The 25450-nt window shown below is 41.7% G+C and overlaps 1 protein-coding gene across 1 annotated transcript in view; it reads right to left on the reverse strand.

Moving 5' to 3' along the window:
* septin4b (septin 4b) overlaps positions 1 to 24947 on the reverse strand; it is a 41489-nt gene extending 16542 nt beyond the window's left edge. The window contains exons 1-2 of the mRNA XM_070543196.1: positions 24478 to 24947; positions 20327 to 20334 (exon numbers count right to left, since the gene is read on the reverse strand). Of these exons, the coding sequence (XP_070399297.1) occupies positions 20327 to 20334; positions 24478 to 24532 (63 nt within the window). The 5' untranslated portion in view covers positions 24533 to 24947. The remainder of the gene's footprint in view (positions 1 to 20326; positions 20335 to 24477) is intronic.
* Positions 24948 to 25450: the final 503 nt, after the last annotated feature.

Below are 25450 nucleotides of genomic sequence, written 5' to 3' on the forward strand. Positions count from 1 at the left end.
TGTGTGCTAGTGTGTGTTTGCACTCACTAATGTTTGTGTGTGTGTCTGAGTGAGTGGAAAGATTAAGACAAAAACACCAACATCTGCGCTGCAACAACGCCCCACTGAACCACATCTGCGTTGGAAATAAAATCAACATCATCTCAAAGACACATGAAAGAAAAAGCAGAACTACACCATCTATTGTTTTGTTTTAATTACCTAATTGGAAAAAAATTATAGCTAACAGATGCATTGTTGACAGAGAAGTTTGAATTACCCGTTAATTGTAAATGAGTCAAAAGTACTGGCCAATAAGAAAAAAGCATTTTCGACTGAGAACGAAGCGGAAATTGGAGCCATGAACAGTATTTTGTTGACATTCAAATGTAGCGCAAAGTAAATAAAAGATTAGATGAAGAGCTAAATAAGATACGAGATATTAATGCGTGGCCACGAGATACATTAAGTATCTCGTGGCCACCAATAATTTTTTTCCCCTCAATATCATCAGATGTGCACAGTAGTTTTATATTTCATGTTCAATAAATATTAAGAGCTTTATTGACTTATTTAATCTCTACTGCACACAGTGAGTGTTCAGTTGTCTTTCACAATCAATGTGCTGCTAAAACGTATTTACAGTACAGGCCAAAAGTTTGGACACACCTTCTCATTCAATGTGTTTTCTTTATCTTCATGACCATGGCCGTTTACAAAGGGGCCAACAAGTGCTAAACACTCTGGGAACTCCTTCAAGACTGTTGGAAAACCATCTCAGGGGACTACCTCTTGAAGCTCATCAAGAGAATGCCAAGAGTGTGCAAAGCAGTAACCAGAGCAAAGGATGGCTATTTGGAATAAAATAGAATATAAAACATGTTTTCAGTTATTTCACCTTTTTTGGTTAAGTACATAACTCCACATGTGTTCATTCATAGTTTTGATGCCTTCAGTGAGAATCTCCCAATGGTAATGGTCATGAAAATAAAGAAAACACATTGAATGAGAAGGTGTGTCCAAACTTTTGACCTGTACTGTATATATATATATATATATATATATATATATATATATATATATATATATATATATATATATATATATATATATATATATATCGGCCTTAATAATCGGCTTTAGATAACAAAATTAATTAAAATAGGTATTGGCGTCAGCCTTAAAAAAAAAACCAAAAACAACCATATCGGTCAGCCTCTACTATAAAGTCCTAGAGCTACACAACATTAGGGAAAATTGGTATAAATCTTGAATTTAACAATACTAAAATTTGCACTAAAATCTCATTTTCCTCTAATTTAGTTTATCATTAAAATCCCATCATCTCAGCCAAAAGCATCTACCAGTTGGTAAATGGGAAATCCGTCCGTTTTCCACCACTGAGTCATGGAGGGAAGCCCAGACAGGGCTGGGCATCGAGCATCGATTGGAACCGGTTCCAACTGTTCATTTTTCCCGGAATCGCTTAATGGTTTTTATTTAGATTCCTAGTTTCAATTCCTAGTATGCCGACAGAAGAGGAATCTGCGGCCGATCTCCGTGAAAAATAAACGTGATCTGCAAATTGTGATCAATGCTTTTCAACGCGTCTGCCGAACTTTTACTCAGTAATGTAAACTTTAACTCCTGCAGCGTAGAGGAAACTTGTTAAGATACGGCAACACGGTGGATTTAATAGAAGCTTTAAAGAACAAACTCTGGACGGTGTGAGGTGAGTCTGTCTCACTGCAGAAATAAAAACACACACGGAGCGTCAGAAGGCTGAACAATAACCTGCAGAATAATAAAAGTCATCATGCTAGAGAAGCTCATCTGTGGTGGACCACACCAGCTTCTGCCACAATAAATAATAATAATAATAATAATAATAATAATAATAATAATAATAAATCACACACAAAGTTGTGAACATTTAAATTTCCTTTCTGAACTATTTCTGTTGAGAGTTTTAATGTTTAAAATCTGTTAGATTGTTACTGACAGCAGCTACATTTAGGTTTCATTTTCTGTTCTGACTGAATGCTGCTGCAGCATGGAGGTGTAGTTCTCAGTCATCCTGGACATGATCATCCTGAGAGTTTTAGCTGAAAACAGCTGGACGTTTCTGGATGTGTTGGAGACATTTAGCCTCTCATCCCAGACGCTTCTTCCAGACTTTGGTTGTGGTCAGAAACAAACACACTGGTTGTGCTGCAAGTCTTTTTCTTTTTTTCTCCAAAACATGTTTTTGTCTAAATGAAGGCGATGTTATTGTTCATAGTTAGAATTCATGTTGAAGTTAAGATTTCATCTAGCAGGATCGTGGTTAGCTGGCTCATGTAAAACATGTCATGTCTTCAAAGAATCGGAATCGGGAATTGATAGGAACCGGAATCGAAAAGAGGAATTGGAATCGGAATCGTTCAAAATTGAACGATGCCCAACCCTACCAGACATTCCTCTCTCCAGCTCCTCCTGGAAGATCCCAAGGTGTTCCCAGATCTGCCCCAAGGTCTCCTCCTAGTAAGCCCAGGACTCCCCCAGAGGGAGGCGACACAACAGACCAAGCCTTTGTGACACTGATACTGTGACGAGGATAAATATTTGATATAATGTGCAGCTCCGGTGTGGACAGACGCTCTCGTCAACATGTAAACAAACATGTCGGTCAGCAGGGTACGTTTGGTTAGAGCACCTGCAGAACACACCTCTGGGCCTGGACTTTACCTTTCATGTATTTAGTATTAAAATAATCAATCTAACACCTAAGAGGAACCATTCCATTCAATTTTATTTATAAAGCACATTTCTACACAGCCGAGGCCAACCAAAGTGCTGCACAGTTAAAGAGCATAAAAATCAATACACGGAAAGAAGTAATAAAAGTAGTGCAGTAACTACTATAAAAACAATAAAAATAAAACAAAAACATAGTAAAATGCTAGCTAGGCTGAAGTAAAAGCCAAGGAATAAAAATGAGCCTTCAGGGGTGATTTAAAATCAGAGAGAGAGGGGGCCATTCTCACTGCTAGAGGGAGTTGGTTCCAGAGACGAGGCGCGCAGATTGAGAACGCTCGTTCTCCTCGCGCCCCCACCCAAACACTTGGGACCTGTAACAGATGGTGGTCTGCTGATCGAAGAATTCGACCAGGTACGTAGGGCTGAACCAGAGTCAAGAAGAGAGGCACATAAAGATAGAGTGACTTAAAAACAAGAAGTGAAATTTTAAACTGGATGCGGTAGCGCACCGGGAGCCAGTGCAGCTGGACCAGAACAGGAGGAATGGCTCCCTCCTTCTGGTGTGTGTCAAAAGGCGGGCCGCCGCATTCTGCACCAGCTGTAGGCGCGCAACCGAGGAAGATGTGGATCCATAAAAAAAGGGAATTCGCATAATCCAAGCAAGAGATCACAAATGCATGGATCACTGTGCGCAGGTCACGTCTAGTCAGGATGGACTTCCATCTTTGATAGCCGGCGAAGCTGGAAAATGCAGGATCTAACCACTTGGCTAATGTGAGAGTCCATCCGCAGCTCTTGGTCCAAAACCACCCCCAGGTTAGTGATGGTTAGCTTCACTAAGCTGCGAAAACAGGGTGGCAGGACAGGACTAACTGCAGTGGGAGAGGGAGGAACAAATAAAATAGCCTCCAACTTTGACTCGTTCAGATGTAAAAAGTTATTATAAAGCTAGCCCTTCACCTCATTCAGGCAATCCACGGCCGGTTGCACCGACTCATGAGGTTTTAATGAAACATAAAATTGGGAGTCATCAGCATACAAATGATAAGACATGCCATGCCGCCTAAAAATAGCTGCCAGAGGAAGAATGTAAAGGAAACCGATGAGGTCAGATTAAAAGCTTTTACCACAGAAACATGCATAAGGGTTTAAATACATAATTAGAAAGATGAGAAATTCACATTTTTTGGGGAAGAGATGCTTCCCCCTTTTCTTCTCCATCAGTTAGGGGGGAGGAATCTTATTGCTGCCCTAAACCAAATTCTAAGGCTAGCTCTATTAATAGCCCAGACGCCAGAAAACACGAGGATCCTGAAGTCAGCAGCCGGAGCCGTTTGGTGCTTTAGGTTAGTTCAGAATGAACCAATCCTTTCACTCCAAAGGAAAACAGTCTCCCTCTCTCCCTCTCTCTCCCTCTCTGTCTTATGAAGTCAAGAATAATGAGGTTTTGACCAGATATCAGTTAAAAATGGGTCTAAACTTCACAACAACTAAAAACTTCTGTCAGGTTTCTGACATTTCTTAGACCTGACAGAGGTTTAGGGTTTCAGCTTCCACGAGTCTCCCAGGAATTCCTATTTGTGTTGTTCTTTAATGCACCAGGGATTGGTCCGCATTGTCTTGGGATGTTATGGGATGTAGAGATGTAATTTGATGTGGTTGTTCTTAGAGTAGAAACAATGTCACAAGAAAAGCCACTGAGTGGAAAAAGACCACAGACGTAATTTTAGATAAACTTGGTGTCAGAACCACACTACCCTGTCGGCCGAAATGGTTTATCCTCAACAAAACTGTTAAAAACTCCAGTGCTAAAATCATTTTAACATCTCTGAAAGGCCTTTTATCCAAAAACAATTGCTGTGTTAAGTGAAAACAAGTAAACCTCACGTATTTTAAAGTTTCTTTGTAATTAAATCCAGTAGATCATCAAAGTTTTTTTTTTCCTGAACATAAATATCAGACCAAGCAGCAACAAGAGGCAGCTGGTGGTCTGCTGTGGAACAGGTGTCTTTCAGGAGCTCTAGGAGGAACGCTTTACATTCTGCACATTTTTGTCCTTGGTCACAATATGATCCAAGATTGTTCAGATTGAAATTTAAAAAGAGAGAATCAGCCTTTCAATGTGTTTTAAAGGTTGTGTTTACTAAAAAAAATAGTAGAATACCCAATCACTCAGAGTTTCACATGCAGGTTAAACACAACAATAGTCTTCCACCCCTATTTCCTGTATTAGCCACAGAAAGAAAATAGACAGGGAAACACTCGGGTCAGAGAAAGCCACTCTCAAAAGTTCATGAGGACAAAAATGTTAAACACTGAAAAACTCATGAACCAATAAAAACAGATAAATACTAAACCAGATATCAGAAATTAAGCTTTGACCTAGCTTTAACCCTTTGATGCATGAATTATGAAATCTTCAACCATGATTTTTTAACAATTTTTTTCACTCATCTCTAGGTGTGAAAATGTTATATAATATAATATAAAATATTTTTATAACATTTATTAATTTACTAATAATTTATTACATGTCCACCTCAGTGGACAGCGTGCATTCTGAACATGAAATATGTTGGCTTGACCTAATGAAGTCCAAATGGAGGGGCTGAAATGTAATAAAGTCTCCAGCAGCTGTGCTTAATAGCAAAAAAATATATATATCTTTTTTGAGTACCTGTCCACTGTAGTGACCATTATGCATCAAAGGGTTAAAAACCTGGAAAGAGGAAGACCGTCTAATATTGAGTGGAACTTGTTCCAAAGCCTATAGCATTCCATAAAAGGGAAGAGAGGTGGAGCTGAGGGTGGGGCTGTAAGGCTGGGATTGACTGACGACACCCGGTCGAACTAGCTACAAGCTAACCTGAAGCTAACCAAAAGCTAATGCGGAGGTGGGAGCTAAGCTAACGGAGGTAGCAACCTAGCTACAACCGGAGTTAACTGTGCACAACACCAGAGCTTCTGAGTCAGAGATACGCTGGGCTGACCGCTGGGTAAAACCGGGTGGAACACAGAGATGCGCAGAGCTGCCGCTGGGGAGAACCGGGTGGAAAGGTTTCCATCCCAGAGCTCCACAAGCCATCTGCCCGCGCAGCTAACAGAAGTCGCGATCAGACAGAGATGGACCGGGCTGCGAGGAGGGGATAAGGGTGGAAAACATCGGTCTCCCGAGAGCTCCACAAGCCGATAGTCGGAACCCAGCTCCACCAACATGTTATATTTCAACCCATTTTCTAAAGTGCAGCATTATGTTAAATGCACTGGGTTTTACCCTGTTACATTTAAATTTCATGGTTAAACAGTACATGTTAAAATCTAAGCTCAGCTCGGCAGTGACCTAAAATACATAAATATAATTTTACTTACCGAAAAAAATGAAGTGGAGACTCCTTGGACGCTCTATTAGTGCAATTAATGCCACATCAAGTCATTTTGTCCAACAATTGCACAAATAATATCCAAACAAGAATACACACACACAGAGACTCAAAATCACGGAGCAGTTTCCAAGCCAGGCCGAGGCTCTACTGAGGCCTTTCCCCGGAGCTAGCTCTGTGGTCACGTGGGTCTGATGCTCATTAATTATACAGAATTTTAGGCTTTTAATACACTTAAACAGAAGAGTGAGAAAAAAATTCACCCCCCTCAGAGTTGTCATGAGTATAAACTAGATCATTTAAACAAAAAACATGTTTGGTACCAGGCTGTAAACATGTTTATTTCTGCTGTGAAATTGGTATTTTTAACATGGGAGTCAATGAGGATTTGCTCGCTTCTGACACCAGCCCCCAGCGGATGAGGTTGGAACAGCAATTTATTTCACTTCCAGGTTTGACTAAATTTCAGAGCTGCATTGTGGGGGCCTGAGCTTAACACACACACGCGCACACACACACACGCGCGCGCACACACGTGACACACACTAGTCAACATCATATATGTCTTGTACCACATAATTTTTAATCTGAAGCTACATATTAAGCATTTTCAGGGCAGAGTATTGTTCTGAACTTCCTGTTAGTGTTTAGTGTGAGATGATAGTAAATATTCCCGTTCTTTCTCCATCAACGTTACCTGATAGTAAGCTAACTTTAGGCAAACCAGCAGCACAACAAATATTTTCAAATAAGACTCACAAACCTGAGTCAGCACCAGTCTCATCAAAGCTGGGGTTCTGTCGTTGTACTTTTGGTCTAAAAAACGTCCTTATGTCCATCTTCACTCATGCGTTTCAGGCAGAGACTGCAGAAGAAGCCGGCTGCTGAAGGGCTTCTTCTTCAGTGGTGGAGGCTCAGGCAGGCTGTATACAAACTACTGCCAGCTGCTCCCTCTCTGTTGGACTTTGGTACTGCATGTTACTTCCACGATTTAGATCCGGGGCTTTTCATGAAACAGCCGGGGCTTCAGCCCAAGTAGCCGGGCCTAACGCCACCCCTGCTATAGCCAATTAAACAGCAAATACACAATGATCCGTAGACCTACGTTTGGACTGAGGAAACACTAAAACCTGATTTATACTTCTCCGTCAGCTCTATGAGGAAGAGACGCACACGCAGTGATGCAGACATTTTACTTTAAGACTTCTCCGTCACCTGGGGATTGTTGCAAAGCAATTCCCTGGCAGGACAACAGAGGGCGTAGCGTTATTCTGGGGTATCCTGCCACCATTACAGTATCTGGTCCACAATAGTGTATGTACTATTGTTTATATTCTTTTAATGTATTTCAGAGACTTTTTAACATGGACAAATGTGTCCCTCATTCTCCTCCACCTCTTCATGCGACCGCCACCTCTAAACCCACATTTCTCATCATTTCCGTTCACAAATAAAAACACTTGCTGCATGTCTTTGTATTCCCTCAGTCACGGGTGAATAAACGTTCATAATTTCAGCCTTGTTCCGCGAGGCGTTATTCAATCTGTTCTGTGTTTGCCGCTAAATATTTTTGAGGGTGCAATGATGGTGCTGTTGACAAATTTAAAGGAAGCGGCGTCCTGACCAATCACAAGCTTGCGACTTCTGTCACTTTTGATGAATAGTTAAAAAGTTGGGCATGTCTCCGTCACCCTCTGCGTGCCCGTTGGAGAGCCCTTGCGCCAACGCATAATGGCATCGCGTGTCTCCGTACCGACACAGACGGAGAAGTATAACTTAGGCTTATGGGTTTTTCTGAGCAGAGCAGGACGATAGAACAGGTGAATACTGTGAAGGCAGTGAAGCTAAATAGGGCGATGCTGATATAGAGACTGAAAAAAAAAATAAAAAATAAAAAACTGAATCTTAACCACAAAGCTGTATTTTACAACGAGCCACTACAAAGCTCCCATTTTTTGGCTCTCCAGATGAACCTAGTAGCGGTATTTTGTACAAGCCGCAGCCTTGAAAGTGATGCCAGAATACGTACAGACTTGATTAAGGACATAACACATCCATGTTGCATTTTTAACCTGAGAAATAAGACTGAACAGAGGCAGCGGAAAAGTCACGTTGCCATTAGCTAATCATGAATATCATGAATCATGATTATTATTAAGACTCGTAATCCTGCTGTTTTCTAACCTCAAGACCTCAGACAAACCTCTACCCCTCAAACAGGAGCACCAGAGCTCCTTTTCCCCACCGAAAATGACACAAGTCCTTCATTCATATCAGAGACCACAGCAGATTTATTGAAAAAATAGATGAAATTCTGATCATATGTCTACAGATGTTTCAAATCTTGTGACCAGGGCTTCAAACTGTTCCGTGGTGATGAAAAATGTTAAAACCAGATATTAGAACAGAAACAGAATTAAGTGAAGTCTTAAATACCTTTTTTACAAGGAAACCATAAAATAAACACCAGCGATAAAGATCTGAATAGGTGGCGTTTCACACAATAATGAGGTTGCTTTGACAACCTGTAGGTCTTCTCCGAGTTCCGGATGTTTTTCTGGTTTCTTTCAGTGACCAGGAGACTAAAAACAGACTTGAGGAGGTTTTATTTCCAACAGTAGAAATAGGGAAGTCATTAGCTGCTCGTAAGGTCAGCTCCAAGAACCAGACAGTAATGAGTGCCCCCTGTATTCTTTTAACTTTAGATTATAGGTACCCTTAAACACAGACACACACACGACTGCCTTTAATTAAAGTTACTCTACACAGAGAAACGGTAATTGAATCTATGGCTCTCTGCTGGGCCACACCACCAACCAGGGCTTTCTGAAAACTGTATTTTAGCAATTTTGGTTAAATCTCAAGCAATATTTGCAAATTCTTTGGGAGTGCCTTTAAATTAGAAAATATTATTTCAAGCGCTACTGCCTTTTATACTTCTCTAACCAAAACCTTTAAAGAGCAAAGAGAATGTTCTAATTTAAGTCTGCCACCACATACAGCCCTGTGAAAAATCTTTTGTCCCTTTGAAGTTTTACTTTCTGTCAACATTTTAACATCAGACCCGATAACGTGAGTAAATACATGATGCAGTTTTAACATTATGATTAAAAGTTAGCCAAACCAACTAGACTCTGTATAGAAAAGGTTATCGCCCCCTAAACCTAACCACTAGTCTATAAACCATCAGTTTGCCGAAGCTAAATGATCGGTCTAGTCATGCTCCGTTGGAACCAAAGCAGCTCCGTACTACTGGTGCTGGTCCAATCACAGCGCTCTGTTTGGTGGGCTAATCACAGTGCTCCATCAGCCAGGTGGGTGGGATGTTTCTGCAACTGAGCGAAACAAGGATGGCGACGGCTTCATAGCGGGCCAATCACAGCGCTCTGTTGGTGGGATGTTACTGAGAAAACAAAGATGGCCACTACTTGTTTTAAACGGGCTACAATCAGTGCAAGTAACGAGGCTCTCATGTCACTGTCTCACTCTTTCAGCCCCAGTGTTTAAGGTCAAAGGTCAGACATTCCATCTTTCTAGAAGAGAGGAAAATTCATGTTTCCATCAATTACAGCAAGAAGAGATTCTGACCCTGAAATGCTTGTTAGTTTTTCTCCAGATGGGAGATGCACGTCTTCCAGAAAGTTCCTCTTTTGTCTCTTAAGTCAGCAGATCTTCCTAAAGTCTTTAGGATGACCAAGATGCCTTCTGGTCACACTGCAACTCTCCCATTGATATCAGTTTTACCTCGTCTTTCTCACAGAAGAATTGTGACCTCTGATCTTAACCCTGACCAAATGAGGCCTGCTGGGCTTTAGATGTTCTGGGCTCTTCTGACCTCTCAGCTTCATGTTGACAGACAGGTTTTACAGAAGTGATTTCTTAATTCAAAACTGGCAACGATCAGGTCGGGGTTTGACTAGTGAAACCGAACGCAGCTGTCCAAATGAGGCGGTTAATCAAAAATAATTCATGATTAAACAAGTGGAGTTTTTGCTTTGGTTTGGATAGCTTTGCTTCTTTAAATAAAATCATTATTTAAAAACTGCTGAAATATTTGACTGACTTTTTGAGTCGGTATTAAAGTAGCAAATAGCAGAGAGAATTAAAAAGAAAACCTAAAGGTGCCTGAAACACGGCTCCCCAGCGACAAAGAGCAGGAAGAAAAAAGGTAGAAAAAGGTACAGAGAGTGATGTGGAACAGCTCAGGACACCATGGGAGCCATGAGCCACGTGTTTCGCCTTTGATCCTTCGATGAAACACACATTTCGTCTTTACAAGGTTTACCCAAATCCTCAGACGCACACTTCAAACCCTTTACTCGCAAACCCAGCCATCTGCGTAACCCCAAAACGCTTCATTTGTTCAACACGTTCACCACACAATCAAACCCCTAGTCTCCTAACACAAAGAAAATCATACCAGCAAGATGAAATGTATACATTTATGAAGATCAAAAGAAAAGCCAGAGAGAAATGAGCCAATGCAAAGTCGCATCAGGTCAGGAGAGGACAGAAACTTCAAGCATCTCCTTCTCAGGACACTCGGTCAGCAGCAGCTGACGCTTCAATTAAAGATCACTTCTCCAAGCAGGTCTTCTGTCGTGAAGGATTTACTTTTTAATAAAATATCAGATTGTGGCAAAATAGAAAACTAAATTAATACAGGTTAATACAAAGTGATGCTACTGTCTGAATACAAATTTAATGGCAACTAAACCACTGCTCCTCTCGGACAACTGGATACCAGATACAATTCTTTAGTTTTCAGGGTGAAATGTAGCTTTTTTAAAGAAAAGCCCCAAAAAACTTCTTCTGTAAAACTACCCAGAGAGCTGTAAATATTTACTGAACAGTGGCGTACCGCCGCTGTGGCTTCAGGGTCTGGTTTCATTACGGCTGGCTGCTAAGTGACGTACACACGCGCGCGCGCACACACGCACACACGCGCACACGCACACACACACACACACACACACACACACACACACACACACACACACACACACACACACACACACACACACACACACACACACACACACACACACACACACACACACACACACACACACACACACACACACACACACACACGGCCTGAGAAGAAAAAAAGCAAAACCTTACAGAGTAAAAACGCAGCTGTTCTCACCCTGCTCCGACAAACATTCAGATTTTAATTCTGACATGACACGGAGGCAGCAGCTTCTTTATTTTACGTCAGTAGTCAGCATGCTGTGTCAAGCCCATCTGGATGTCTGTAAAATGTATGGTCTGCATTTATGTCCCTGTATAGATGTCCAGGATGATGAAGGAGGTGATGTTGCTCAGGGACAGCAACCATCCTCGTGGACATCTCCACCATCTCTCCAGCTCTTCCTTTTTGTGTCGGCTGGAATTTCCTCTCACCATCCTGCAGTACGGTGGGATCATCTTCAAATGTTTTCCTAAAGAGGGGAGCGGAGGCTGCTGCAGCTGAGCACCAGGCTGGTCTCATCTTTATGCATCAGTATGTAATCACGTCTAATGCAAAAGTACCCAGACCATCACAGAAATCTGAGAGTGGAAAAACCTGTCCTTACAACTAAAAGAGAACAGGGACCGTTTGCTGCTGAGGAGTTAATCGGTGCTGGATGAGATATTAAAATAAAATCTGCAAATAATTATTTTGAATAACTGTAAATATTATTTATTTCATTCAGCAGTTGCGAATTTCTCTGAAGACGTCAGGTCACATCCTGGTTTCTGACACTGAACACGCCACGCTGGCTCCTTAGCTGCTATCAGCCTCACTGGGCCTGCACTTTAACCCCTCCTACTTTATTCCCAGAAGAACAAAGATTAGATGAAGACATCCTGAGTTTTGAGTCAGGCTCCTGATCATCAGTCTTCATGTACTCCCTCTGAAAATGTCCTGTGATAAAAAACTGTGAAAAAGAAAAGATTTTAGCTCCTGTTCATCTAACAACACGTCTCCCATCACGATAACCCGCAGCAGCGTCACACAGTAGATTTTGTGTTAATTGAATTAGGAGTGTGACAGACTTTTTATTTAGAATGAAGTTCACCCACCATGAAGGAGCTCACTGCTGGTGGATAACTTGATTTATAGCATAATTGTGTATATGTTGGTATATTACTCAATAAGATTTCTTTTTAATAAAAATTTATATTTATTCATGTCCACGGTTAGTCTCTGGAAGACTTAGACTTGGGCTTTTCTTTGAGACATGAGCAGATAGAGGTAATTAAGTCCTTTATTTAGAAAAAGGATTTCCTTCTTCCAGACGGTGTATGGTAGCCTGCCCCGCTGACTGACTTCCGTAGCGATGTCATGTTGTGCGTTGCTCTGATTGGTCCAAACACTTTCCATGGGGACACTATTTGAAAGACAACAGTAGATCCCACCCAACAACCGAGCTCTTTCTCCGGGTCGTGGCCAGATTATATATTAACGGCTTGTCAGGCTAATCCACAGTGGCTAAAATGAAGATGTACCTGCTATTGGAACTTTGACCATAAAAAAAAAAGTCATGATATGATGTCTTAAATTTTTAAATATTAATAATAAAATGTCTGTTTCAGTTAAGCTACACTGAGAATCAGGGATTAATTTAATCCTGGTCCTGTTATGGTCTGCAGCCAAGTTTGAAAGTGATGTTTAAAGACCTTTAAGTGAATATTTACTGGTCTGAAATCAGAAGCACAAGAGTTGATGTACTGGCTGGGTCCCAAACCAACATGTTTTAGAGGTTTCTCTGCTTCAGCACACCTGATTTTAATCAGTGGGTGATAAACAGGCTCCTGCTGAGCTTACCGACCTCCTGAACATGTGACTCAGGTGTGTGGGAGCAGAGAAACAACTAGAACATGCAGGATAGAGGCGTTCGAGGAGGTTTGGACATCTCTGGTTTTTGCTGGAAGAAGATCTTCATAATGCTAAATATTAGCACATTTTCACTTGTGTGATATCAATTCCGACCGCTCCTTTCTTTTAATTCATTGCACAGCACCAACAGCAATGGTGATTGTCTAAAAAACCTATCAGAGAGAACATTTCAGCGTATCCCACATCTGAATGACAGGACTGCAGAGGAGCCATGGGAACTGGGCTGAGATTATTTATAGCAGTAAAGGGCCTGGCAGCCCCCCCCACCCCCCAAAAGAGAAAACACTAAAGGAATGTTTAAGGTCGCCCTCCAACCAAACTACATGCACAGCGTTGAGGGTGGAGGCTGGAGAAGCTCAGGCTGACGTACGACATCTGCAGAAGTGAAGATTTAAGCCACTTGGACTCGAGATCGGTTCAGCTGTCCAAGTGGAGGAACAGGAAGGAAGTGGTGAAGCGGAGTTGGGATCAGGACGTTTAAAAAAGGACATTTCATGCCACCGCTGTAGATCCAGCGGTGGATCGGTTATTCATGTCTTCTGGGAATGCAAGAAACTCAAGCAGTTCTGGAGGCCAGTACATGACCTGACGGCCAAAGTGGTATCACCAAAACTGGACATTAACCCTGTATACTACCTCTTCGGTACGTTCTGGACAAGAAACTACACCCCTCACACTCCAAGAGGATCAATGTCATATCCTACATAGCAAAGAAATGTATTCTTCTGTGCTGGAACCATCGAAAACCTCCATCACTCAACTTGTTTCTACAGACTCTAAAGGACACTCTGAGACTGGAACAACGTGCATTTATCTTAAAAGACAAAAAAGATGTGTTTCAAGAAATGTGGGGACCTTTACTAGATCTTTAGCAGAGGTGAAACTTGAAAGCAAACTGTATGGCAAAGGTGTCCTAAGTCTGTTAGGGCAGAGCATATATATGTAATCCCCCCCCCCCCCCCCCCCCCACACACACACACGGTTCCTTTTTTCTTCCTGCTAATAACATTGAAAATAACCCAATAAAAAGATAATTGAAAAAAAAAACATTTCAGAGGAGACTGCTTGTGATGCTGGACATAATGTCTCTGAGACATTGGTAAGGGAAAGTGTTTGGTGGCGGCATCAATAACTTTAAAATGATATTTGGCTTTTTTAATGTGCTTCTGTGTAAAAGTTCAAATGTAGATCCCTTCCTGAACAACCTGTGTTTGTAGAAATGGAGATTACATCCTACATGACTGAAATTTTAGGTAAATCTCGTTGGATTTGACCTACTGATGATGACATTTACACTTCCACGAAAGTTGTTTTTATTGTGTAACTGACAGCAATAAAAATAAATGAACCACTATAAAAGTGCAAAGTCTTTTCACAAGAGGTACATGGTAAAAACTTATAAATTTTGAACAAACGCACTCCAAAGTGCCCAAAATATTCATTTATTTGAGTGTTTTCAGATCAAAACATCATTTTTTAAAGGCCACTGTTGAACGAATGCAACACAATGACTCTCAGGACAATATTAAACAGGACAGTGAGCTAAAATGCACAACACCACAAACATCAACATGAAGAAGCTTCTCTGAAACTGAAGCAGCTAAAGTTAATAAAAGCATGATTAATTATGCATTAATGTGAAAACTGGTCTGCTGAGTGATTCCTGCAGAGATCACGTGGGTTAACATGACCCCAGCAGCAGATCCCCACAGACTAAATCCACCTAACGCTTACTGCAGGACATTCATGCTCTAAGGCAGGGGCGTCAAAGTCAAATTCACACTGGGCCGAAATGAAAATATGGGACAAAGTCGCCCAAACTTAATTTTTTTTTTAAAGTGACGGTAAACTTGTACATTTTCTTTATCAACATATATGCAATTTTGAACCTTTTAATTTGGAAACAAACTTATTTTTGCATTAACATGAATGTGGAATAACCAAATTACACACGAGCAAGTCAATTTTAAATAAAAGGCATCAGTGGTATTCATTACTTGTGGTATATTCAGCATTTTTAAAATCTATTCAGGATTTATGTTTTCTTGTTTATTCATTTTTCTTATTTTTTATTCTCCTTTTTTTCTCCTGTAATAAGTGTCATCGCTGCTGTGACGTCTAGCTTTCCCCACTGAGGAACAATAAAGGGATTTTCTATTCTATTCATCTATCTGCAGCCTTTCTACTTCCTGTTTTACTCTAATCTTTTCTCACGGGCCAACAACAAAATGAAACTATAATTTTATCTTTAATGAAAATGCAATATCTCACCTGTTAACTTTCATGTTTTGGAGCAGAAAAAGAGCATAAAACCAAAATATTTTAAGCTCAGTTTGCTCCACTGGTTTACTGTGATGCTCACCTGTTCCAGCCAGATACCTGCATCATGGGGTTGATCAGAGCTGAGGAGGAGACTCCTGTTGTTTTGTTCATCTTCATCATAATAATGACATCATTAGATGACAACAGGTGCTCACATAGGTTTGTGCTGATGAACATGAGCAGCTTGACCACGTTGTTGTGTGTCCGGGAGGAAAAATAAAAACGACAGCAGCTACAGAGTCATGCTGATTTGAGCGTGTCGCTGCTCGCTGGAGTTATATCAGCTCTGTCTGGAAGTTAGTTGGAAAACTTTCTCTTTCAGTCGTGAACACATTACTGAGCGGCTAGAATCTCTGTTTCTGGGCTTCAACATCGGCAAATAGCTGAGTAAACTCGGCCCTGAGTGAGAGGAGTGTTTAGTTTGTCCGAGACAGCGGAGCTGCAGACACCGGCAGCAAACGCTGGAAAAAACACAAAGGAGGGGGCGCTTCAGCTCTGCGCGAACGCCGCAAAACATCATGGGAGTTGTAGTCTTTGAGGTAAAATCAACCAGCGGGTCAGTTTTTATATATTTTTTATATTTATCTCGCGGGCCACATAAAAATGCTCCGCGGAGCACATCTGATACACTTGCTCTAAGGTGTCGTTCAGATAAACATTTCCTTATCTTCTCCACACTGCTGATTGCCCCACACACTAATAAGTCTGATTGGACACTCGTCTAAAAAAAAACTGGCCAAATATGGTTGGATAGCCTTTTAGAAACCGTTCGAGCTACATTTTTTTTAACCAAAGAGATTTAAAAAGTACAACCTCTAAATGAGTGCTGCATTAGAGATATTGTACAAAGAGCATTAGCTTACAGGGATTTGTACAGCTTCAAGAAGACTGAACAAATCCCTCTTTTATCACTCATCTTCCACCATCTCTTCATCATTGTCTCACAGTGGCCTCGTATTCAGTGGAGTGTTGTATTCCTGTCCCCTAACCTGATTGTTTGCCCTCACATCAGACTCCACATACCCAGAGGGCTGCCTGTCAAAGCCAAATCCACAGGCTGAAAGCATGTCTGCATCACTACAAGCTCAGAAGACACGACCCACATACCTCATCTAGGGCTTGTTTTCAGTGACGAGTGATGTGCCTCACCCTATAAAACTATCACACCGTGTGGCACTGCTGTCGACATGCAGATTAATTCAGATAATGTAATCAAGAGATTGAATGACAGTGCAGGACTGTGGGTGCCGTAACTAAATCGTACTCAAAAATGGGGCTGCAACGATTTGTCGATGTCGACAAATATCGACAATAGAAATAGTCGACAATGAAATTCATCGTCGATGTTGTTTCCAACCGAGTGAGGCACCTCACTTCATTACAATCTCAGCCGAGAGTCGTACATGCGCAATAGCTTCTCTGCTGAGTGCCAACTAACTGAAATGGCGGTGTCCAACACCGCAGCTACGCGTACCAAAACATCTAAAGTTTGGGAGCATTCTAGCCTGGATTCGGCAAATAAAAAGTTTACCTGCATTATTTGCAAAGCAGTCCTTGCGTATCAAGACAGCACCTCGGTGATGCATGAACACTTAAAGAGAAAGCACATCGCACAGTTGAATGAAACAGAGTCTGACTCTCCTCGGTAAGATTTAAATAACACGAAAGCCAATACGTTTTGTTTTGAGTGTACACTGTACATTTTTAAAATGTATTTTTGCTTTTAAAAAAAGAGATTTAACGTTATGCCCGACTGTGCCTGACAAAAGTATTTACATTTTTTTATGCATTTATGTCTATATACTTACTGAGCACTGCAGTGTTTCCCCTAGGAATTTTTTCCGGCTGTGGCGGTGGGGCTTGGGGAGAAATTATGACACGTCTCTAAATAAAGTAAAATTTTCTAGTGCGGAGTGGAGACAACCCATAGAAGCACTGATTTGATCTCATTTCAGAGAAAAATATAACTGGTTAGATGCACCTAATATAAAATTAGACGCTATACAAGTGCAGGTCATTTATCATTTATCATTCATGCCTATAGAGACCAATGCAAATGTATTGATTAAAGGGACTTTAAGGAGTTTGAAATTTTTATGCTCGGGATTGCCCCCTCAGGCTAAAGACGTAACTGCAGCTTCAATAGTAAGCTCGTGCATGCTGTACGTGTACAGTTCTGAACGAAAACAGCTGCTGAGTCAGTCCCGTACCGGTGCAAGTTACAGGTTTAGACTGTTCTACACAGTTCTAATAAATAAGACAAACAATGTACTCTGATTCTACAAGACCAGGGCATTGCAGGAGAACGTATGAGAAAGATACTTTAAATTTCTATACATGTACTGGCTGTTAAACTTCCTTAAAGTCCCTTTAAACAAATGTTCAACACCTTTAATAACTTGTGTTATCTGAGGATGGAACTACAAACATCAGAACTAAGAGACTGATTCATTGAATAACATGCTGTTGAGCAACAAAGACAAGTTGTTATAATTAAGTTTTACAACATGACCCAACCTAGCCAGGCCATCTAGCCCCATGCTTCCTTATATGGGAAGCAATGGGTCTGGGTACCCGTCCATCATAACGAGAACTTGCCAAGACAGCTGCGCATGCGCAAGAGCGTCATGTCGTCGGTTGCTGCGAGCGTGTTGTAAACAGAGCAGCATGGTAGAAAGAACGCAGGCTAAAGCTTGGGTCCACTTCACTAAATGTGATGGGTAACTGAGTGATGATGAAACCAGCGACAACGATCTAAGTGAGACATCCTTATCTTAATCTGCTCCGGTAGGTAAATATAATTAGCTTGATATGTTAGCTTCTGTTTCGCTGATGGCGCGTTCGCTTTCTCCTCGGAACTCCGAATTCCTGACTAGAAGAATATGAACGCGCTCTAAAGTTTGGCTTCACTTTACTAAATGTGACGGGTGAAGACGAAACCAGTGACAACGATCTAAGTGTGAGGCATCATCGTTTTAATCTGCTCCAGCAGCTAAAAAAACTGTTTAAGATAACGTTAGCTTGGTATGTTAGCTTCCATTTCCATTGCTACCATTGTTATCAGCTAATGGTGTGTTCGCTTTCTCCTCGGAAATTCTAACTTCCCAGTACGAAAAATCAAATGAAAAAATATGGCAAAAGGAATGAAGATACACAGTAAATTAAGTTCACAGTAAAGATGTTTGCTTCAGTTTAATTATAACTTATAAAACTACAAGGACGATGTTAAAATACAAACAGTTGAATGTTATCTATCGTGATATATATCAAATATTGTTATATATTGAGAAAAATATATATTTAATTATAAAAGAGAATTAAAATAATAAACACTCAAAAGTATCGAAAATTGGTACCGTTAAGTACCGGTATCGTTTCCTAGGTACCGGGAATTAGCACCGGATCGTTTCAAATGTCAAAGGTACCCATCCCTATCTCTGCCTGTGAGTAACCAGACTAGTTCTCTGTCTAGAATTAAACAGAGGACGAGTCTGGCAGGCCAGGCTAGACCCAACCCATCCAGTGTCATTCTGTTGGCATCATTGTCATGTTTTTGCTTACTGTATGGTAATCCAACAGACACGTCAGTCTGTGAACCTGCGGATGTGGTCGCACAAAGCTGCAGGTTCTGTCATTCCAGTTTTTATGAATGAATGCAAAGAGTGTACGCACGCTTACACGCTCACACACATGCACACACACATGCACAGCGACGACAAATGAGAAAAACAGATGTGGCTAAAAGGAGGAAGGTGGAAACAAGCATCTTCTGCAAAGGCTAGCAGGCTAATGTGCTAATAAACTCCCGGTATAGACTGACTTCACATGGACTGCAGAGGGAAGCTGCAAATTAAAGCACAAGAAGCTAATGGCTAGTTGAGTAAAAGCCACAGAGGAATGTAAGTGTGGACTGTGTTTGTGGAGAAGGCTTCTCCAAAAGAGACAGCCATCCACTTCTGGCATTGTCCACGCCAAGTGACATCACTGTGTGTGTGTGTGTGTGTGTGTGTGTGTGTGTGTGTGTGTGTGTGTGTGTGTGTGTGTGTGTGTGTGTGTGTGTGTGTGTGTGTGTGAGACTAAGTTATATTTTCAGCTGACAAAAGGAAGCTACACCACAACCCAGAGTCCCGTGTGGTTTGCAGCCCCGGGTATGTGTGGGTGCAGCAGAGGAAGAACACTTCAGTCACGTCAGTCTGGACATAGTGATGACTTTCAGAAGGGATTTCCATTTGGTTTAATGGTGGGAGTTACAGAGTACAAATCAAAGTTATTAAGACTTGGATCACAAGTGAAAGGACCCAAAACATGTCACCCTGCCAGAAGCTAAAGTGGGAGATGCTGACAAGGTGTTCCCTCTGTCAACATCAACACAAGCTTTGTCACACAGGCCAGGAATGCTACTGAGGAAAAAACCAAGGATCGTCACACACACAAGCAGATCTACTCCTCTACACCAGACTGAGAGTTTTCACCCCACTCAGCCAGGTCAAACACAGCTGTAAGGTCTGGTGGTGTAGACGAGACGTCGGACAGAGGAGACACGGGTGAGCCGTAACAGTGAGGCGAGACTGTTCTGGTAGGGATAACAATAGATCACCATCACTAAATCTGGGAAACTCAACATCAGAATAAGAAAAACAAACACAGCTGACTCTCAGCTGACACCAAGGCAAAAAACAAAACCCCAAAACAAAACAAGAAAATCCAGCCTTTGCAAACACACCTACTCACACCTTTTCTTAGGCAGGAATCTGTCGAAAACATAATGATCCAACACACACACACACACCCAGCGTACACACAAAAGAAATCAGGCTCAGTTTGAACACTGCAAACATTTTAATCAAGCTAATAATTTAATAAAACCAAAGTGAACAATGATGACCATCGGGTGTAAAAGGCTTTGGCATTAACCAACCATCATGTCATTTATGTGGGATAACAGAGGTCAGAGGGGTCCTAACAAACAGCCTGTTTTGTCTCTCAGCAGCAGAAGTGAATAAAACCGTTGGTGCCTTACCTCATCGTCTGATCAGAGGAGGGTGAATGATCAACAGGAGAAATTATTCCATCATCCAACAGAAGTCAGGCACATGTAGGGAAAACAAAAACAAAGCTTTGGTTAGGGAAACATTTATGCAAAGAGAGCTCCGGAGACAGGACTGATGTCAGCACTCTGAGGTAACTGGATAGTTCTCTCCCTCCATTTGGATGGGAAACCATCTCTTTACAAGCCTGGACCACTGACTGGATTTAGTGACTAAAGTGTTGCTCCAAGAACATTAAGATCTTCATTATTTACCAACAAAAATATGTCCCAAAAGTGTGGCAACTTGTGGCATTCATGATACTCCTGCAATTCTCAGAAATGTTTGAAAATGTTGGAAGAAATTCAAAAATCAGTAAATACATAAAGCCTGGACAACACTGGGGTTTTTCAGCCGTTGCACAGAACTGCTCATGCCACGCTGTGAGGACTCGTGAGGTGGCACGCTGTATGCTGCAAGATCTTGCTCTTGTAGGACATGTTAGGTCACAACCACACTCCCCCAAAAAGTGAGACAGCTAACCAAAACAGCAATGCTGAAAAGAGAAAAAAGTACCATGGCAAAACACAAAACCCCAAAACAAAACAAGAAAATCCAGCCTTTGCAAACACACCTACTCACACCTTTTCTTAGGCAGGAAGATTTCAATAACACTTCTTTTATTAGACTTGAAACAAAACTCCCCCCCCCCCCCCCAAAAAAAAAAAGTGGTCCACATGTACCTGCATGTAACCTCCACTGTTGCTAATGTAGCTAATTCTACTCTTGCATTGTACTCTTGTTACTAGTTGTTCGAGTCACTCCCTGGGTGTATTTTCATTGGTCCATTGCAGATGGGAGTTGTAGGTTTTCAAGCAGTGCTTGAAGACTTTTGGAAGCTAACTCTGGTTGTGAGAGTGCTCAATAAGCTGTTGTAGGAGCCAGATGTGTCATTTCTGTGTGGTGTAGTGCCAGTGTATAGGGCACTGGCGCTACAGCTGTCACAGAGCCGGTCACACTGGACGGCCACAGACTTGCAAATCACACTCATGTTCACAACAAGGGATGTGGTCAGGGTCACCTTAACCAGCTGATAGGCCCCTAAACCTCAAAGGCCCCTGGCCACAGCCCCAGTTGGCCCGTGCATTAAGGCGGCCTTGAGTGTGGTCCAGACTTTAATCAGTTTTCCCCATTTCATCAATTTTGTTTGATTTTTTTTAAGAAATCCACAAATGTGATACTCTTACCCTGTACTATGACATAATGTAGGAAATACATCAAAACTAGTATTTGCTGAACTTGCCCTCAATAGAAACCCATGCAATTTGATTAGACCACTTAATACTGCTGCCAATCACAGAGCATTTCTGAGCGATTGCAGAAACTTGTAGACTCTGCATCAGTCTACAAGTTTATATATAAATGTGTGTGTGTGTCTGTGTGTGTGTGTGTGTGTATAAACGACAGGCGTCAATGTATTATAGCTATAATCACAGAAGTAGAGAGAGGGGCTTGAGGTGCAATGCTGAGTAAAAACTCTAGATTTCTACTTTAGGTACCTTTTAATTTTAAGCAAGCACAGCCCTAGTAGAGATACAATTTGAACATTCAGTATTGGTTCTCTGGACTTTTGATGCTTAAAATAAACTAGTGAATGGATTTTTAGTGGGTTTTAGAAAGCCAAATGATGCATTAATCTAAGTAAATACAATTATCACACATGATAGACTAATCTCAGAGTCTGGCCCATCTGAAACATTTTGCTCCATATGTAAGTAGTGATGGTCTAAATGACTCGTGTTTTTAGTCGTTCATGATTCTGTCTGTTCGAAAAAGCACAACAAATGTCTTTACTCCTAACTGCCCTCTAAGGGAAACCTGCTGGCAGAATTACAAATATTGATTTGTTTCTTTAAACCCATCGATGGCTCAGAGCTCTCTGGGCCATCCGTGATCAGACAACAGGAAACCTTATTGTGGCCTCTGCCACCGTTTACCATCACTTAAGGAACAGAAGCAAATGCTGCAGGCAGTTGTTTGGCTGTCACCACGCACAAACACGCACGCACACACACACACACACACACACACACACGCACACACACACACAAGCGATAGAAGATGACGATAGAAGATAATGTAAACAAAGAAACAGATCAATGAAATATAAACCACCACAGATGCTAGGCAGAGCTGGGACGGGACACACGAGTGTTAAAACCCAGTGGGTATTCTGTAATAGTGATTTGTCATTTTTCAATTTTTTTTCTTGTGGTTCCTCCTTGCTGTAATCCTCCACCAGTGTTGGTGTCAGCTCAGCCACAGACAGCAGGGAGGATGGCAACATTTCTCCTCTGGGGTTTCTGAGGAATGTTAACCATGGTGGACCGTACCACCCATTCCCTCCACACATTGTCCCGGCAGTTGCTGTTTACCTTTAAACGTTTCTAAAAGAGTCTAATCTCAGCAGCATTAAGATTTGGGTTCAAAAATCATTAATAAAACTAATTCAGGAATGAAACACTGAAGTGTATAAATGACACTTTGGCGAGGTTTTAAATACGCTGTAAGTTTGCCAGTGAGGCACCAGTGATGCATGGAAAAACCAACATTTGAACTTATCACCATGATGTCAAATCTGAGGCAAAAACACAATGATTTCACAGAGATGTAAAAGGTGAATTCGGGGACGCTCAAAGATGTAACATGCACATTCACACACTTTGAAGATGAAGAAATTACTTATTAAATGATTAGTGTGGACATTGTCTTCCCTGTTTTTTCCTGATAAGTGAATGATTTTAGTTTTAAAAACCCATTATAACATAAAGTTTAGAATGCTTGACTTGCAACACCTGATCAGTCATCTCAGTGTCAAGACGCGTGCGTAAAGAGCCCTTCTCCACATTCTTGGTGTGGGCGACGGTGGCACAGGAGTTAAGTGCTCGTCCCGAAATCGGAAGGTTGCAGGTTCGAGCCCCGCTCAGTCTGTCGCTGTCGTTGCATCCTTGGGCAAGACACTTAACCCACCTTGCCTGCTGGTGGTGGTCGGAGGGACCGGTGGCGCCAGTGCTCGGCAGCCTCGCCTCTGTCAGTGCGCCCCAGGGCAGCTGGGGCTACATCGTAGCTCATCCCCACCAGTGTGTGAATGTGTGTGTGAATGGGTGAATGACTGATTGTGTTGTAAAGCGCCTTGGGGGGTTCCAGGACTCTAGAAGGCGCTATATTAAATACAGGCCATTTACCATTTTCCATACAGTTAAACTGGGATTTACAGGTGCTGCCATGTTGTTTTTATTTCTTTTGAGACAGTGTCTGCACTCATGTGGCTGTCTTAGTTTGTCCAGTTTACTTACCAGGAAGGGGGCGGGACTTAAAACTTGAACTGGAAAAAGACAGGTAGGTGATGATCACTTGCTCTGTATATGAATCTAGATCTGGTGTTATGCTGAAATATGTACTCCTATTTTTATTTATTTTTTTTTTTTAGAAAAAGGGCTGTTTAGCTCACTTTCTACTTATTCTTGCCTGCTTGGGCAAACATTTTCAATGAAATAAAAAAAAACTCTTGATTCAAATCTGGTGTGTTTAAGCAAAGAAACAACTCAAACAAGTAAGGTGGTGTGGCCTTGGAAGGCAGGAATTTCCCACATCTGATGTAGATTGTATACATGTCCAAAACATGATGATTTGTGTCCAAACACTTAACCAACCAGGCTACTGGTTCTCCACCTTTAATCAGATGCACCCAACAGCTTCCTGGCAGCTCAGTTTTCATAAAGACATCTAGAGCTGCTTGTAAATATGAATGTAAATAAAACTGCCAACGCAACCCTACCTGATCCAGGAATGGTTAAGTGTGCATAGTCTGGTCCCAGTTTTGCATAGCTGCAGTTTCTCGAGCTGCCAGGCTTTATACTGGTTTCCATTTAACGGGACGGAGTGTTCCAGCTCTGCTGTCTGAGCGGAAATTTTCAGCACCCACGAGGAAAAATACATCTTAACGCGCACAAAAATGCTCTGATGACGTCAGGATAGCTGCGTTTTCACTGACGTTTAATCAGCATAAATAATTCTGATTGTTCTGAATAATCATTTATTAAAACAAAGCATGCACAGCAGTTGTAGAGAGAGAGAGACTCACCGTGGTTGAACATTGCGGACCGAAGCCGGTTGTTGTAAATGGACGAATTTTCCATTAGAAAGTTTCCCGCGTGGATATGTCCCTTCAGTTTCCCGTCAGAACGTGAACACGAAGAGAGAAAGACGCGACTCGGTGCGTTGTGCGGCGTTTGAGCCTGGTCCTCGGCCAGTCAGCCTGTCAGTTTGTGTTAGGGCAGCAGCTGCCTCTGATGCTCCACTCACCGACCGCTGTGGTTGTTTAAAACTCACGAGCCGCCTGCTGGCTGTAGACGACTCGGTCACGTCACGACGTACGAGGCTCTGCAGCATCGCTCTGCAGCAGCACCGTCAGAGTGTCTCTCCAGTCGGAATGAAAACAATCGCACGTGGACTGGATGGGAGGATTGTCACGTGGATCTTGCCAGGGTCCCATAGTCCCACGGATTGCGTTTTATTATTTTCAAGTGAAGTGAGTCGTTTAGCGCGTCATCAAAGTAAATAAATACAATTACAATGATTTTAAAAGGGAAAAAGAAGCCACTGATGAGAGCTTTAGTAAAAACGATTTTTAAAAGAAGTAGACGGTTACAGCCTGAATAAATGAAACCTTTTTGCGTGAAAGTAAACCATTTTACAAGATCTCATAAATGAGGAAAACAAAGGTTTGCATTTATTGATGTGAAATTTGACAACAAATAAAAGGTGAGCAATAAAAAGCAATGATTTTGAGTCTTTGTTATCGACACAGCCAAACACAATATGCAAATAGTTCAGAGAAAAATCTCAGATTACCGCTGCCAGCGTTTGAGATTAAATTAGCAAACAAGACTGCTCCAGGAAGACGTAGATGGATGTGTTCACAAATCGTATCTTCCTAGAAGCGAACAGTGACCTGATTTTAGCATTAATCCGTTTAATTGAGGAGAAACGCAGTTTACCGAGAGACGACTGTTAAAGGTCACCGGAAGATATACGGTTAACTCTTCTGGAAAAAC

The sequence above is a fragment of the Nothobranchius furzeri genome, chromosome 13, assembly GCF_043380555.1.
Source record: "Nothobranchius furzeri strain GRZ-AD chromosome 13, NfurGRZ-RIMD1, whole genome shotgun sequence".
Taxonomy (NCBI): domain Eukaryota; kingdom Metazoa; phylum Chordata; class Actinopteri; order Cyprinodontiformes; family Nothobranchiidae; genus Nothobranchius; species Nothobranchius furzeri.